The sequence below is a fragment of the Thermobia domestica genome, chromosome 12, assembly GCF_964235325.1.
Source record: "Thermobia domestica chromosome 12, izTheDome1.hap1.1, whole genome shotgun sequence".
NCBI classification, from domain to species: Eukaryota; Metazoa; Arthropoda; class Insecta; order Zygentoma; family Lepismatidae; genus Thermobia; species Thermobia domestica.
Genome location: NC_137465.1, coordinates 177,739,725 through 177,758,180, shown reverse-complemented (window position 1 = coordinate 177,758,180; position 18,456 = coordinate 177,739,725). Strand labels below are relative to the sequence as shown.

General features: G+C 39.1%; 1 protein-coding gene across 1 annotated transcript in view; it reads left to right on the top strand.

Annotated features, from left to right (window-relative positions):
• Positions 1–18,456, top strand: part of Nup107 (nuclear pore complex protein Nup107) — an 87,007-nt gene that overhangs the window by 12,262 nt on the left and 56,289 nt on the right. Inside the window, exon 4 of the mRNA XM_081734442.1 lies at positions 2,648–2,836. Within this exon, the coding sequence (XP_081590568.1) occupies positions 2,648–2,836 (189 nt within the window). The remainder of the gene's footprint in view (positions 1–2,647; positions 2,837–18,456) is intronic.

Genomic DNA, 18,456 nt, shown 5'->3' with positions numbered 1-18,456 from the left:
CGATTTACGAGCGCTATGCTGCCCGCCCTCGCGCTACACGCCTCTGGTATATTCGTGCGTGAGAGAGTTTTCTCGCTGACGATTTCGTGTGGCCCTCTCTTTTGTTGCTTCACTTTTGTGTTTTAGCACTATGGCTGCTTCATCTACCAAGCCATGATTTATATGTCTTTGCATTCGAAACTGACCACTAGTTTCCAGGTATATCAGCAGGAGTTTGCTGCCCTGTTAGAACAGTACTCCAATTTTATACGGACGGTTCTAAGGATGGGAATTCTGTAGGCTGTGCCTTTGTCACCGACGAAGGCAGCTCAGAGTTCCATTTGCATCGCCTGTGTTCTGTGTTCACTGTTGAATTAACTGCAATTAAGCTTGCCTTGAACCATGCTCTCACGCTTTAGTTACGTTGTGTGCTGGTTTGCACCGATTCTCAGAGCATGGTTCTGAGCCTACAGAATGTCTTCAGTGAGAACGCCTTCGTTCAAGACATTCTCGTTAGATGACATCAACTACAGCAACAGGATTGTGTCGTTATTGTCTACTGGGTGCCGGGTCACGTCGGCATTTGGGGAATCGAACGTGCTGACACAGCTGCCAAGAACGCCGCCTTGACCGGGGTTGCATTGGAGCATAGTCTTCCTTGCTCCGATCTTCATAACTATTTTCATACCTTGATGCGCTCTCACTGGCAAGCCGATTGAGACCAGGCAATGTGAAATAAACTTCATGCAATTAAGTCGCTCTAGGAGCGTGGCATACGTCCTCTTGCTCTAATCGTCGAGGTGAGGTGCTCCTGGCGCGTCTGCGTGTCGGACACTCTCATCTGACGCATAGTTATTTGTTGCGTGGTTTGAACCGTCTGTATTGTGAGGAGTGTATTGTTCCCCTGAGTATGCAGCACATTCTTGTTGAATGTCCTGAATACTCTGATCTCAGAGAACGTTACGGACTACCTTCTCCACTTACCCGTGCCTTAGGGGATGCTAGTGATATTGTTAGCCGGGTATTTCAGTTTATTCATGCTTATGGGGTTGCTCACGTTCCCTGAGCTCTTTTAGTTTGTTGTTACTATTTTATAAATGCTGAATTTTTATATTTTCTCTGACCTTTTATTGGTTTTGTCTATATATTGTTATTGTTATATATTTTATCTTATTTATTCTTTTATCGTCTGCCAAGTGAACTCTGTGGTGGACAAACACCATGTGCGTGTTTCCTCGGGGCTCTCCCGTTTCTTCCCACTTTCTTCATTCCACCATTTCATTCATTTCTCATAATCACCGTCTCTTTTAGCCTCGCCGGCATAACCCTGAGACGTAAAGCACAGATTTCATTTCATTTTCTTTTATCGTCTGCTTTGCAATTTTTTCTTTTTCTTTAGCAGCGCTTTTGTTCATTTGAACTATATTCGTTTCAGCCTGTTCCTCTTTTAATCTTGCAGCCCTGAGCAACCGCGTTATTCGTGACGAGGGACATATAGCCTCGATGCTGACCTTCCCATTAAACCCCCTACTCATTCATCATTCGTTCATTCATTCCAACTTCTAATGTTTGCAGAGCTCCCTCGTGGCTAAGCGGTTAGCGTACTAGACTTTGGCGTGGGAGATCCGGGTTTGATTCCCGGCGGGAGCTCATGTGGTTCGGATCCCACGTTAATCAGTAGGTCCACGTCTCATGTAGCCTCGCTGTTGAACGGGACGTTAAACTTAAAAACAACTCATTCTAATGTTTGCACACAGTTGATTCTGATATTTCCAACTCTCTGTTGGTGTTGGAGAGATTCTGCCACATCTACACACATTTCATGACTTTTATGGTCTTCCACTTCTTGGCGCGTTGCGGAGACTACTTGTTATCATTTTTTTTTTTTTTCATTCATTGCAACGTTGGTTTTGTTGATTCTGTCTTCTCAAACTCCGTAATGAAATCACCTTAGACATTTTTTCATCGATTTCTATTTCATTTGAAGCTCATGGTCTCATACTGCGGCCTGCAAACATTTCTTTTTTAATTACATAATCATTTGTGCCATTATTCCAGTAACTGATAATGCCCCCACAGCTTAGGGTTAAAATTTGCCAAAACCGAAAGAAGGTGTCACTTCTGGCCACCAATAATTCAGCAGCGATTACATTTCAGGTCTGCATCCGGTAGCCAGATCAGAGTTCGGTCGACATATTTTCGAAAGCAAACAAGGTAAAGAGTAACCCCTGTCGGAAAACTAAAATATCCGGTCTCTAATGGGCGACTGGCATTTCGCGCCTGATATACACAAACTTTCTTAAAAAAAAAAAAAAAAAAAAAAAAAAAGTGCTTTGCGAAATTTTGCAAAAAGATTTATTGTATTGATATTGTAGTAAAATTAGTTGAGTTTGTTGATATTATAGTAAAATTTGTTGAGTTGCCTTCCACTGATTTTGCCACGTACTTAATCTCGCACATATTGTGTGAAACCGTGTAGACATGTTCTAATATTGCTGTTAGCATTTTGTTGAACTGGAAATTGCAAACGTAAGAGGATTTCACTATATTTCAGGATTTCCTTTGAAATGTAGTAAATTTACTGTATAATGAAATTGTATGTACTTTCACAATATTTGTACGTTAGAAAAGCTACATTTTGTATTTTGCTATTTTTTTTTCTTTTCAGATGATATCTCTTTTTTGGATAATACGTTATTGAGATCTGCTGAAAGGAAAAAGGGGAATGCGGATTTACGAACTTCATTTCTGTCTGATGTGTCAGCAGTTACTGCTATTAATGCAAGCGAATTCAGTCATATTCTAGATGAAAGCGCTACAACTGTACTTCCTCCTGATGAAGAATCATGGAAATTAGGTATTTGTTCTCACAATAAGTTCATAGTACGGCGTTGAACATTTTTCATCCTTAAAAAATGTTTCTGAGTTCTTTGTAAATGCTTTAACTGAATCTACTACAAACTCTCGAAACCTTCATATATTGTAAACACTGGTTAGTGTTTTAAAAAACAATTACTTCTTCAAGCAAGACTGAGAGAGTGATAAATTAAAGATAAATTGTTAGTTAACGTTTACAACGCAAGCTCTTTAAATAGAAAGAAACCTTTTAAACGCAAAATGATTCACACGTGGTTTGGAGGGTTGTACATCATTTAAAAGATCTCAGCTTCTAATTGACAGAAAGACTAGAAACAAGAAATATTTGGCTCGATTTTATTTGCATTTTAGCATTTTATTTCTATAAATTGTATCTTTACTTTGATCATGATGCCGCGGTCTATAGGTTAATGAAACTTCTACAGTAACAAATATTACGTTTTTCTATGTGAATACCATTACTGTTTAAAGCACTTCTAGAACATTAGATATTGAAACAAAATATAAATAAAGCTGTTTGTTTGTTCTTTCTTTCGACCAACGCAAGCAATGTTTAGCAAGAAAAGGAGCAGAAAGGTAGCATTTTTTTTTCCTTCGCTTGAATATTACACTGAAGTCATCTTTATCGCTAAGAGGAAATGTTATTACAAAAATGATTTGGCAGATTGAAATAAAATGGAATTATGCTAAGTTAAATATAAATGCAGGGATTTATATATTGGAATGATTTATCAGTAACGCTATCTACTTGTGGGTTCTTTCCTTGTTACATTCTTTAACGATTGTCTTCATGTTGTTTTTTGGGTTAAAGATCGTTGCCGCTGGTTGAAAGTATTATATTCCCAAAATCATCAAACGATGAAAAGTTTTAAATTATTAAACACTAATATACATCGTGATTTCTCCTTGTGAAAATTCTATCAAGATTAACAATACGATACAACCACGAAAAACAACACGTCCTACGCAAACGGATTTTTCAGTGGCATCAAAACATAAAAACCTTCAAAGTGATAATATCAAGCTTATTCAAGGTGATGGTGTCCAAAACATATTAGTTAAAATCTTCAAGGTGTCTATTTTAAATTGAAAAAAACATATTTTCCAGAATAAACAGTGCCTTGTTAAAACTAAAACAGTTTTTAGTGATACTATAAAACCAGGCATTTTTAAAAATTATCATCATTCGACCTACACCTGCTAAGAGTGTGGTATGGTACAATTATTCTGCGTCCAGAGGAACCACCCAGGACTGACAGCGGTGATGGAAGGCCTGTGTTTGTGAGTATGAGCTTTGCGCTGATGAACTTTTACATGACATAAATGTCGTGGGGGGAGGACTACAAGACATTATAAACACACGAGAGTATCAGGGATTTCTCCTTGATAGACCCTACCATCGTACTACTTATATTTCACATCATGATATTGTAAATATTGTTTGTATCTATATCGTTTACATTTATGGTGACGGTTTTAATAAATACCACAAATATATGACACTTGTCATTTTATTAAAATTCTGACTACTTAACGTGACAGTTTATTGTTGCTACATTCAGTAACATAATTAGTATCATATTATTAGTAACATATTAAACACATTATGGCTCCCCCAGAGGAATCTCTCTCGTGTGGTTCTTAGTGTCTGTGTTCCTCTTTTCACACATATAAGGCACTTTTTTGCTTTGTTAACTCCATTGTGGTCATTTCATTTCTCACATTCTCTTGTCATGCCCACGACTCGCAGTCAGGCTTCTTTCATTCCCTTAAACACACCTCAAGCTCAAAATTCAAACAATATGGCAGGTATCTCTTCCATCATTCCCGATATATACAGTGCGTCCAAGGAACAACGCGCGGATTTATTTTTACAAAATTTTTTGAAGATCGCACTGGTCAATAACTGGGATGACTCAAAATACATAAAGATTTTCGAAAAGTCCCTTTCTGGACCCGCTCAACATTGGTTCTCCACCCAAAATCTCTCTACCCTTCCCTGGTCAACCGTCCAACAAAAATTCCTAAAACAATTTGGCGACGAACAGGTTCCACGATCTCGCATTCATCAGTATAGGGCTCGAGTTCAACTCCCTAATGAACCACTTTCTCATTACGTTTTCGCAAAGAAATTTCTGGCAGATCAGGCATACACGCAATTAGATTTTCAGGAGTTTCTTTTAGAATGCGTGTCGAGTATGACACCCGAGAACATACGTTGGTTTGGCACTCGCACCATATCTGACTATCCCACATTTATTGATGAGGTTACAACCTTAGAACGCACTCAGCTCATGGCCCAAAAGCGAGAAACGGACTCTTCCTTTTCACGCCAAACTTCAGATGTCCCAACTTCTAGCGCCATTCAAGAACTAACTCATCAAGTTTCACAGTTACAGCTTCATCTCAACACCCTTTCAAATTCTCAACCTACCTCTGTTCATTTCGCTCCTACCCGTTCTCGTTCTCCTAGTCCTCACAATCACAACACCCTCTCTCCTAACCATAAATCCCTTCCCTTTCCACGGTCCCTCTCACCCCATCCGCCGTCCTCCTGTCTCCAACATTCTCATTCCACCAATCCAACATCTTCTTCTTCTAACTCGTGTACTCATTGCTCCACACACCCATCTCATTGTTGTCAATGTACCGCCTCATCTCATTGTCAAACTGTCCCTCAGTCTCCCCCAACCCGTAACACTCCACGAAATGATTACAATAACGGCTCTCGTAAAGGCAAGAACAATAAGCGTTTTAACACTAAGCATTCTTCCCAACCCCAAAACGTCTATACTACACAACAGCCAACCATACCCATTCCCCCATATCCATTCTATCATCCCTTTTTTCAATATCCTACCCCTACCCACCTACCCTCCCTCCCTTCCCCTTCCCCTGTCTCCACAAACTCTCGTACCAATAAACCAAAAAACGCCAAAAATTAGCGCGAGAGCGCACCAGTCTCCTCGCGCTTAATTCTCCCTCATCCCCTTCTTCCCCTCCCTCTTCCTCAGATTACCTCCAATTACCGTTGCACTTCAAAGGCAAATTACCTTACGTAAAAGCCCGTTGCATGACCAAGGATGTTTTCTTTTGCCTTGACTCTGGTGCTGAAGTCAGTCTCTTTCCAGCCGACCAACTCGACCCTTCGGTTCGTACTTTTAAGCTTCACACGGTTCTAAATGGTCTTTCATCATCTCCGGTACATCTCTCCCGTGCTACCATCCTCAACTTGAATTTTAATGGTCATCAATACTCTGTACTTTTTCGTTTGGTTCCTTTCAAAAACTTTCCTGCTATCCTTTCCAGTAAATTTCTTCAAGACCATCAAGCAACCCTTGATTTTGACAAAGGCATCCTATCATTACGTCATCTAGGTTGCATGCCTCCAGCCGATAATGCAATACACAGCGTTAATACAAACACATTTCACTTTTTCAAAAAACATCCCACTCCTCACATTGTTTTTCAAGCACGTAGGAGACTTGTCATACCACCCCGTTCAGCTAAAGCAGTTCCTCTCAAGGTTAACGGTCACTTTCCAAATACATCCTTCCGGCTACATACTCCTATCTTACGAAACTTAAGTAAATGTTATATGACGCATGCTGTTGTTTCCATAGATAACCTTGTTTTGCCACTTGCAAACGTCTCGTCTCGTCCCCAGATTATAAAGGCCAATACTCCCATTGTTATTGGTTCCATATTTTCACCACCGGAACAAAACACTAACGCTTACACCATCAGACAGGTTCATTTTCCCACGGACGAGGACGCTTCACGACACAAAGCACAACGCCTTAAAGAAATCGGTCATCTCATTGACATTAACAAATTTCACTTTTCTCCTGACATGAACGAACATCAAACTGCTCAAATGAAGGCGCTACTTTCTGAATATGCTTTTCTTTTTCAATGGCACGACAATGATTTTACAAAAATACCCACCTTTTCGGCCACGTTAGACTTAGAATCAGACGTTCCCTTTCAGTCCCCCCAATTCGTCATTCCACACAGACTTAGACCGCGAGCAAGAGAGCTCGTCCTGCGCCTCATTAATCAAGGAGTGTTTGAACAATCAGATTCTCAGTATAGAAATAACATATTATTTGTTTTAAAACCAAATTCCAAAACTGAGCTAAGGGCCGTTTTTGATCTCAGGGGCCTTAACTCCCGTTCCAGAACAATAGCTTCTCGTTTAGAAGATATACAGGACGTTCTAGAGTCTCTTTCTGACTCAGTTTGGTTCAACTCCTTTGATTTACACTCCAGTTTCTATCAATTAGACTTAGATCCCAAGGACAGACCGGCCACTGCGTTCTCCATTAAGGGTCTTTCTCTCCCTTTCAATCACCTTCAGTTGACATCTGTTCCTCAGGGTTTCAAAAATGCCTCCATTTTACTTCAACAAGCTCTTCAAACCATTTATAGGGACATCTTCCCCAACAATATTACATCATTCGTTGACGACATGTATGTCCACGCAGATTCATTCGATCAGATGATGATTGTGCTTCGTGCCTTCTTTCAGCAAGCCGCCAAACATTCTCTGCTCTTTAACATTAAAAAATCAGTTTTCGGATCAAAAAGAATTAAATGTTTAGGCCATATTATTGACAATCACACTCTACAACCTGACCCTGATAAGATTTCAGCTTTAGCTCAGGCACCCAGACCGGCCACTCTCAAAAGCCTCAAAAGCTGGTTAGCCAGTGCAAATTTTTTCCGACGTTTTTTCAAAAATTTTTCCATCATTCTTGCACCCCTTTATCAGGCTCTGTCAAACAATCCTAAAAAGCTCATCTGGACTCCTGAGCGCGTTCAAGCGTTTGAAACAATGCAGAAACTTCTAACCTCACCCCCCGTACTTGCTCTATATTCAACCCGCAATACACACCACATTCTCATGACAGACGCCGCATCAGTAGGCGTCGGGGCGGTGTTATTACAGAAAGATCTCACTACTAACGTTGTGCAACCTGTTTGCTATGTCTCTTCCAGACATCCCAAAACCGTTTCCCCCCTTCCAATCTTCCATCAAGAATTATATGCAGTGTACTTTTCTCTCCGGAAATTAGAAAAATATTTGTTAGGCCACCATTTCACCCTAGTTACTGACAATATTTCTCTTCTTGCTGTTCGGAAAACAATTGTTCCATCCCCAAAAATTTTGAGATGGTTAAACTACATTAATACATTTGACTTTACAATCAAACATGCAAAAAGCCATCAGAACCCCATAGCTGATTATCTTAGTAGGAATCCTGCTCCTCTTACGCAAGACACGATAGACATGGACAATGAAGTTGTGCCTGATTCTGTACTTCTAACTATCGATAACAACGTGGACCTATCTCGCCTACAGGGTGAAGATAAATTATTCTCCAAAATTATCGAGACTCTCAACAAACGAGACGAGACAGATCCTTCATTCCAACGTCTCAACAAACAATACGTTATTCAGAAAGGCATACTTTACAAAAAACTGTACCGAGTACCTAACTCTCGATTACTGCTCTGCGTACCCGACAGTCTTAAACCAGCTTTATTCGATGAGTATCATGACTCAATGACTCACATAGGTTTTACCAAGATGTATTGGATGTTGCGATACAAGTATTTCTTTCCGCGCCTAAAATCATGGCTAGCTCAGAAGCTTAAATCATGTAAAGGCTGCGCCATCTTTAAACGCAATTACATGCCTAATAACCCCACAATTCAGCGTTTTCCTCAGTCAGGCCTATTTGAAACCTTTTCTTTGGACCTAGCAGGCAAGCTAATACCCAGCGATCCCGAAGGTTTCCAATACTTTTATGCAGCTACGGACCACTGTACTGGATTCACCATTACTCATCCCATAACAACTCCAAACAGCGACAACTTCATCAATTTCATCACAAACCATATCATTCTTCCATATAATACTCCTCGCACAATCTACTTAGATCTTCAGAGTTCACACCGGTCTACCGTATCGTTAAACTTTCTCAAGTCTCTTAACATAACATTTAAGTACGGCCTACCCTATCAACATCGTTCTCTAGGCACAGTCGAACAAAGATTAGGCTCCTTGCAAACGAGTCTCAAATTTCTGTGCCAAGACAACCAGAAATTTTGGCCTCGCTTCCTTGCGCATGCCACTGCGGCTCTAAATAAATCACCCTTAACTTCCATTGGTCTATCTCCTCATTTTCTCCTCTATGGCGTTCATCCCACTTTACCATTAGACAATTTGCTACATGTTCAACAAGAAACTTTGAATACTAATGATCGCCTACTTGCACTCAAAGAAATGAGGGACCTCGTTGAATTTCGAAAACACCAAGTTTTCACTGATCTGAAGAAGCGCATTGAGAAGGTCAAAAATCCAACACAGTTCTTCCCTGACAGTTTAGTTATGGTCTTAGATACCTCAACAAAACCTAACACTTGTAAGCCATTATCCCGTCTTTATAAGGGACCCTACAAAGTGATTTCGAATGTCTCGGCTGATGAGTATCTTCTAGATATTGATGGGAAGCCAACGGTCATTGCTAAGACCCGTTTGAAACTGTACATCCCACCTACAAACCCAGACCCCGAATTTGAGTATAAGTACAAGCGCTTCCTCAGTACCTCTAAATAGGATCCGACCACACATTACTTCAAAACCCAACTACCAATTACATTTCACGTTATGTTTTGATTATCTAATTTAACGTTCCTAATGAAACATGATCCCTTTCTGTAGTACCACACTGGCAAAACTTCCGACTTTGTCTCTCGTTATGCCATAATTACAGATACAGGTAGGCAACACACATTACAGGCAATATTTCTCCCGTGCGGCATTTTTTTTCTTCCGGCAGTTCATTATTATTGCATATGCTTCGTCTCCTGTTTTCGGCAACCCGCTGTACACACACCATTTCTCCCGTGCAACGACTCCTAGTTACGCTCATAACAAACTCTACGCTTTTCCTTCTCCCCATAAGCAATATACCGACATCATTCATTATTCACGTCATTTTTTTCCTAGGCGCGCAAGGAAAGACTCTCCATCTCATTTCCTTCTTGCGTCCTTTTTTGGGAACGGCTGGTCCGACCCCACATGATATCACTAAGGTCGCTAGGACGAAATGCTTTCTCTCATCCATACACAAGGTTTTTGGTACTTACCTCGTACTCTGTCCTCCGCCATTTTCATTCCTCGTTCCACATATCTTAACAAACCCTCTCATTATGATGATAATAAAACACAAAACTACCACCACACATTCGCGAACGGCACACATTAATTGCCATTGCTACTCGCGTCTCCATTTTTTTTTCTTAACACCCGTATACAAGCTCCTTTTGCTCACGACTGGCACCCTCATGCAGTTTCTCCCGAATCATTTGTCTTCCAGGTCAACTTACGGTACCTTGGCCAGGAATAAACTACGTCTCACTAATATATATATATATATTTCTGTCCTACTTAATGGCAAATTCACTCTTCCTTTCTATACTTCTTCTACTGTAACGGAATCTTTCGCTATCCACGACCATACTTCCGTCCACACCACATACAGTAATAGTAAACATGATCATAATAATAATAATAATAATAAAAACATAAGGGTCTCGCCTTTTACACACCCCGGAATCTCCGTATCTCCCTACAGATTGATCAGGTGCCTTCTTCATTACAGTTCGCCATTATACATATTTTTACGTTATCCCTTTTGTTCCTTGTACGTTACTTTTGCAATTATCTCTTCTCCCTCTTTTCTTTCTTTTAGTCCTTTAAAAAAAAAAAAATAGGTTTTCACAATGGTCTTTAACAAGTAATTCAGTGCCTCCTGTCATGTAATTTCTTTTCCGCATCCGGCCTATTTTCACAAACGCACCTGGGCTACCCATCATCTTGCTACCCGTTTCCATGGATGATGCCTACCAAGTCGCAGTTTCCTTTTCTGGATGATGGACCTCTCGACTTCCAGACCACAAGATGCTGTCCATTCTGGCTCAAGGATCAAGCCTTCCAGATAGCAGACTTCCAGGAGATAGCCCTTGACTCTCGACGTGCTGCACCACCACGATCAGGATTTCCCGAGTTCCAGCCTTCCCGGATACACTATTGGGATCACGCTCGACATCTACACGGATCCAGCAGTTTTAGTGATTTTTTTTTCTCGTGTGTGTGTTTACTAGTGCCTCCTTCCTCTAGTGTTTTTGTTTCTTTCTTTTGTGCACCAGCCTCATGGTTATAAAAGTCAAACGATGAAAAATTTTAAGGGATTCCATGTCACTGGTTCTCATGAACAGTTGACCATTGTACTTTATTAAAAGGGGGATTATTATATTCCCAAAATCATCAAACGATGAAAAGTTTTAAATTATTAAACACTAATATACATCGTGATTTCTCCTTGTGAAAATTCTATCAAGATTAACAATACGATACAACCACGAAAAACAACACGTCCTACGCAAACGGATTTTTCAGTGGCATCAAAACATAAAAACCTTCAAAGTGATAATATCAAGCTTATTCAAGGTGATGGTGTCCAAAACATATTAGTTAAAATCTTCAAGGTGTCTATTTTAAATTGAAAAAAACATATTTTCCAGAATAAACAGTGCCTTGTTAAAACTAAAACAGTTTTTAGTGATACTATAAAACCAGGCATTTTTAAAAATTATCATCATTCGACCTACACCTGCTAAGAGTGTGGTATGGTACAATTATTCTGCGTCCAGAGGAACCACCCAGGACTGACAGCGGTGATGGAAGGCCTGTGTTTGTGAGTATGAGCTTTGCGCTGATGAACTTTTACATGACATAAATGTCGTGGGGGGAGGACTACAAGACATTATAAACACACGAGAGTATCAGGGATTTCTCCTTGATAGACCCTACCATCGTACTACTTATATTTCACATCATGATATTGTAAATATTGTTTGTATCTATATCGTTTACATTTATGGTGACGGTTTTAATAAATACCACAAATATATGACACTTGTCATTTTATTAAAATTCTGACTACTTAACGTGACAGTTTATTGTTGCTACATTCAGTAACATAATTAGTATCATATTATTAGTAACATATTAAACATATTAAAAGTTTGAAGAGACTAGTGAGAACAGGAATTGAAATTTTCCCGTATGTAGCAATTTTTGAATATTCATGTGCTAAATATTATGATGCTATGGGTATTAATTCTTGGAAGGCATGCGTTGTCATTTATTTAACATACTTAGTTTATCACGATACTTTCTCAATAATTATTTTAATTATTTCATACACAAAGTTTGTCAGAAAAGTGATGAGATTCATTTTCTTCAACCAAGAATGTTATTCTTGTTACAAATCAAGGTACAGAATGACGGAGGTGTATCCGTTGTTTCTCGCGCTGCTGGAATTCTGCTGGAACGCCTTTCAGCTCTCTCGTTACGCTCTTCTCTAGATGTTATCCAGAGTACCAAAATGGCACCCTTTCGAGTGTTTTTTTAAGCCTGGGGAATAATAATAAGTCAGCAGGAACTGGGATCCTCAAAGATTGACGTGGGGAACAGGAATGCTGTTTCCTGCCAAAAATTCCGTCTGGTAACTGTCGTGTTGTGACATGAGGCATGGTCGTGGTGGTACAGAATCGAAGTGCAAACAATACCCGGTTGTACACTGCTGCCCTCTTTATTGGGCTTTCAAAGGCTTGCTAATAAAAGATATCATAGTTTGTCCTGTAGGCACAAGTTCTTGTAGACATTCCCCTGACTGTGAAAAAAAATAAATGAGTATCAATTTGCTCATTCTTGCTTTCTTGCGGTGGGATGAGTTTACGCTGTGCCACCCTGACTTGGCAATTAATTTCCGAGTCGTACTTGAAAGTCTATAACTCATCACCTGTGATCACATACGACAGAAGAACGATGTGCACAAAATTAACACACTTTCCTCCGATTGACTTTCTGCGTAGTTGTGAGGTTCTTTGGAACCATATTGGCCCAAATTTTTCTCATGTTCCAAGTCCTGTGTTACAATCTGATGGAGGGAAGTCAGCTCAGATTTAACTCAATATTGATCATTCTCAACATCATTGACAATTTGATATCAATCACACGAGTTCTCACTTTGTCCACATTCTCGTCTATTTTGAGATTGATCTTCCCATACGAGTTTTTTTTTTTTTTTTTTTTTTTTTTTTTTTTAAACTTTTCTGGACCCTTTGAATAGGCCTTGTGACGTTTATACTCTTCATAAGTCATTAGTAGTGGATTCGCTAAGCTTTGCACAAAATTTGATGGCAATGCATTGCTTAAAAAGATTGCTGGTGTTCTTTTCTAACGCATCTCACAAACACAAATGGACTTCAATCTCGCAGTCTCGTAGCAACTGTAGCAACAGACTTGTACTGAGTTTACGGCAGGCATTACAGCAGCGTTGTTGGTATGTGCGCAATGTTGATAATCTCATTACTTCTCTGCCAAATTTTGTATCCAAAGTACCAGTAGGCAGAACGTAACAATGCAGTAACACAAACACGTGACTCGAACCCAGATCTGCCGTGGGGGGCGCGGTGGCTCAGTGGTAGAGCGTTCACCTCCGGTGCTTGGGGTCCCTGGTTCGATCCCAGATCGCGCCGTGTGGACTTTGTGGTGGACAAACACCGTGCTCGTGGGTTTTCTCGGGGTTCTCCCACTTTCTTCATTCCACCATTTCTCATTATCACCGTCTCCTTTAGCCTAACCGGCATAACCGTGGGACGTTAAACTTAGATTTCATTTCATTTTTCCAGATCAGCCGTCTTCAGTTCCTCTGCCAGTTTTACCTGTTATTGCAACTATATATTTTTTATACTTTATTTATTTTCTGTAATGTACTTGACAAGCAGAGAACAATTTTAATTTCTTTTTGCTTACCTTTGTGCTGTTAATTTAAATTATTCTAAAGCTTTCGATACTCACAAAAGCTTTCGGCTTTCTGGAGTGTTTTCTTTAGTCGGGATGAAAGTAAAATATAATAGCTTCTTACTGAAGGTACTATTTATGATATGCCATTTTATAAAAGATTTCGTAGGATAGGGATATTCCATTATAAAGGGTCGAACACTCCTCAGGTGACCATCAGGGATTTTGATGAAATTTGACACACAAGTACCTACATCCCTCGTAAGAAAGTCTGTAATATTTTATTTTCCTATCGCTACCAGTTCCTGAGAAGTTGACCTAGAAGTTAGACAGTCCGATCGTGACTTCTGAATACGCTACTTTTTGTAAATTTGCAATGGGCAATAACTCGGTTACTAATTATGTTATATGCGTCAAACTTCTTCTGCAATAAAAATATACATCGTTGTAATGCAGTAATACGTTGAAAGCGGCATGACCATTTTATATTCGGATATATAAAATGTCAAAGTCAGAACTTTTTTACCGTTCATAAAGCTAATTTTTTAACGTGTCACAATTTTCCTAGATAAAACAACAAATGTCCTGTGTTTGTATGCAGAGCTGTTTACACTTTATTTACAGGATTTATGGGAGATTGAAGTTTGTATCATTGTATTAAAAAAAAAATAAATAAAATAAAATAAAATTGCTTATTTTCAGAGCCATATTTAACTATATTGACAGTTGAATATGAGTGTGATGTTTTGGATAGACATTACTCGTGTGTTTTTCGAAACCCTGATATATGTCCTTTCATTGTAAATTATCGCCTTTGTCAACGGGTGTCGGTAGTCTTTCAGGCTTAGAACGGATATGGAGAATGGAAGGAAAGAAGTACGTGTGCGCCAGTTGCAATCATTTACACTGATTGACACTTGAAAACATATATTGTAAGACTGTAAGAAGAAACAACCTGCCATAGAAAGAAATTAATTGTTACAAAATAGTACAGTTCTGTGGGTCAAAGTTACAGTTCAGTATTAGTAATAAGGAATTGAATGTTCAAATAAGTAAAGAAAAGACTTGCAGACAAAGTGAAAAGTAACATAATAAACCTGTGGGAACAGGTTACGTAAGCAAATGATACGTGCATGTTGTGAAACATAAATGATTTGACATTGTGGAAACTTACATGAACTAGCACTTTGGAAAACAACATACCTTTCTTTACTTTTTAAGACATGCTAGTACTTTTGGGTAACTATTTTCATCCAGTCTGTATAGTCGTCCACTGCTACCTTATAATAAAGGTACTTCCAGGATACAGATAACATCATAGAATGATATTCAGACTTCATCTTCCCACAGTGGCCATGACAGCACAGAGGGTTCAGCTGATACCATGAAATTGACACGTACATCTTTTTCACTTGACACTCCGTTGACCATACCAACGTACCACCTACTGTCATACATGCATGCAACGTACACACCACTATTGAAGCTTATGTTGCCATTCTTCTCTTGCTTCCACCATATACACTGTGGTACCGAACTCGTCTGCAGAAATTATCTTCATAAGGACTGTGTTTGCCTCAGTTGGTATAAATGCATGGTGAGAGCGAGTTCCAGAAATGGTCTTCAAGTCTGTGTATTGCTTTTCTATGCATTCACTTTCCTTCGAGATATCTTCAGCAGACATATAAAAATAGTGTATACCTTTAATGCTGCTGTCAGCCCATTCGCATATCCTCTGCGCAGAAACAATTGGTCTTGTAGGTGACTGAAGACTGGCTCTGGCTGTCAATCTTTTTGTAGTTGCGTCTACACCATCACATGGGATGTTGCAAAATAGCGCCATTCTGCTTTGATTCCGAAGACAGTTTCATGCTGACATAGATTGTAAATGTTCTTGTAACTTTTATATTGTGATCCAGCACCATCATCAAAGTAAATTATCTTATCAATCTGCCTATCTTGAAGGATTTGTCAGCTGTGTCATGAAATGCCTTAGGAATATACAGACAGTAGTAGCATTATGCTGCAAACTGTCTGATACGCAACAAAAATTGATACATTGTAGGGTTCCATTATCATTATAGTACACCACGAAATGATGCACAGTTACCTGGGATTTCTCTCCCAATGATACCTCCGAACCTCGTCCTGTATAACGAAGGTGTAATTTTCGGAAAAATCCAGTAAAACAATTAGCTCTGCATTTTGAAGTGAAGTTTTTATGTTACTCGGGTATGCAGCTTGAGTCTTGGCTATGTAATGGTGCTGTCTAAGACTATCAATTCCCTGAGCCAATGTGTCACAAAACTCATTCACGGAGAGCTGTAGGGTTTGTAATGTCAACCGGTCTGTGTGAACCTAGTTTTAAAATTCAACACACTCATCACCTTCAAGTAAGTGATGATCAAAACAGTTTATTAGATAATCTTGCACAGCCTCCTTCCTTCCACAATTGCCACAGCAATGTAACATACACTGTCTTTTCAATATCTTTCAGTTTCTTCAATTCTGATTTCCTGCAGAATGATAATTTGTGGCACTTGTCACCATTCCTGACACCTAAACTACAAGGTTCCATTTCTGTGATGTGGTTCACAAATGCAATCTAGTGGCCAGGTATAAGAAGTGTGATAAATCAGGCTCCAGCAATGTCATCTGTTGAGACACTCTTTAATTACTTCCATTCTCCATATCCGTTCTAAACCTGAAGGACAATCAACACCTATTGACAAAGGCGATGATTTACAATGAAAGGAAATATATCAGGGTTTTGAAATTCACACAAGTTGTTTGTTACATAAGTAGCAAGTTTATCTAAAATATCACACTCATATTCAACTGTCATCATAGTTAAATAGGGCTCTGAAAATAAGCAAAAAGTTTGTATTTTTACAATGATACCAACTTTAACCTCCCTTAAATCCTGTAAATAGCTCTGCATTATTGGTGCATATAGTTTACTACCCTGTAAGGTACTGCACACAAACAGACATTTGTTGTTTTATCTAGGAAATCTGTGACACGTTAAAAAATGAGCTTTATGAACGGTGATGTAAAAAAAAGTTCTGACTTTGACATTTTATATATCCGAATGTAAAATGGTCATGCCACTCTCAACATATTACTTCATTACAACGATGAATATACTTATTGCGGAAAAAGTTTGACGCGTGTAACATAATTTGTAACCGTTCTTGCTCATTGAAAACTTAAATAATCAGTGTGTTCAGCAAGTCATGATGCGGACAGCTTCACTTCTGTCAATTTCTCAGGAACTGGTAGAGACGAAAAAAAAAAATTACACTTTCTTACGAGGGATGTAGGTACCTGTGTGTCAAATTTCATCAAAATCCCAGATGGTCGACTGGGGAATTTTTCTATTTTCGGTGATTATATGGACTGACCCGATAGGTAGTTGAACATAATATAGTGAAATCACGGCCAACTGGATGAATCCCTGTCTTTTCGCTCTTTTTTGCGGCTTTGACAATCGCGGTAGTAAGCTGAAATCGGACTGCTTCCAACTTTCATCGCATGGCGCTGTACGTCAAGGAAAGACTGCAATTCTGATTCAATCTCCGCTCTGAGAAAACACCTCAACAAACGTACTTCGCTTAATTCGTATCACCTTGAAAACATTTTCTACAATACAATGAGTACACTCAACTTCGACTACATGCACAAAAAATAACACCCCGTAATTTAACAACATATCGAAATTAGGGAAGAAGAAATAAATATATTACTGCATTTCCTAGAAAAACACATGCCAATATAAAATTAAAATAGGCGTAGTACTTATTAGCACTAATCTTGTAATTTCAAGTTCATATTCCATCTAAAATCCACTTTTTTTATTTTATACCTTCAAGATTTTCCGGCTTAATGGTTTGGAGAAGAGACGTTTTCCTGGAACTAGTTTCTAACTTTGGGTTGCTGCTATGTTATCCAATAGTGGTCTAAGGGGGCTGTGGTGATTAAGAGGTAGAGCGTTCACCTCTGGTGCATGGGGTCCCGGGTTCAAACTCTGATCCCGCCAAGTGAACTTTGTAATGGGCAAACACCGTGTGCGTGGGTTTCCTCAGGGTTCTCCCGTTTCCTCCCACTTTCTTCATTCCACTATTTCATTCATTGCTCATCATCACCATCTCCTTTAGCCTAGCCGGCATAACCGTGGGACGTAAAACTCAAAAAATTCATTTGATTTCTAATAATGGTCTAACAAATTTTTCTGCAATTAAACAAGCAAGTTTATGCCCGACTTAACTACAAATCACAATGCAGGAGATGGCTTCAAGTATATTTTTGTTTGGGAGGTACGGTACTGCTTTCTGAACAAAATTAAGAATAATTAATAATATTGTCACAAAAGATGGTTTCGGATAGCGAAGACTCCCCAAGTCTTGAATTGAAAGTAAATTCATTAGTGGAGAACTACATGTGCGCTCAGACATACAATCTAAACATTCACTATAGGCGATTCTGACATACGCCGTTCCAACTATGTATACACCAATGTATGCCAGAGTAGCATTGTTTAATGTAGGAGGTGGTGTAGCTAAAAGTGAAAATGCAATAATTACATATTTGGACCATTTTTAAATTTTATTCCTCTGAAATTATAATTCCATCCTTACTTTTCAAATTTCGAAACAATAGCCAAATTTGTTCCGAGACCAGTCTCATAATAGTCTTGAAATAAAGTTGGCTATTATTTC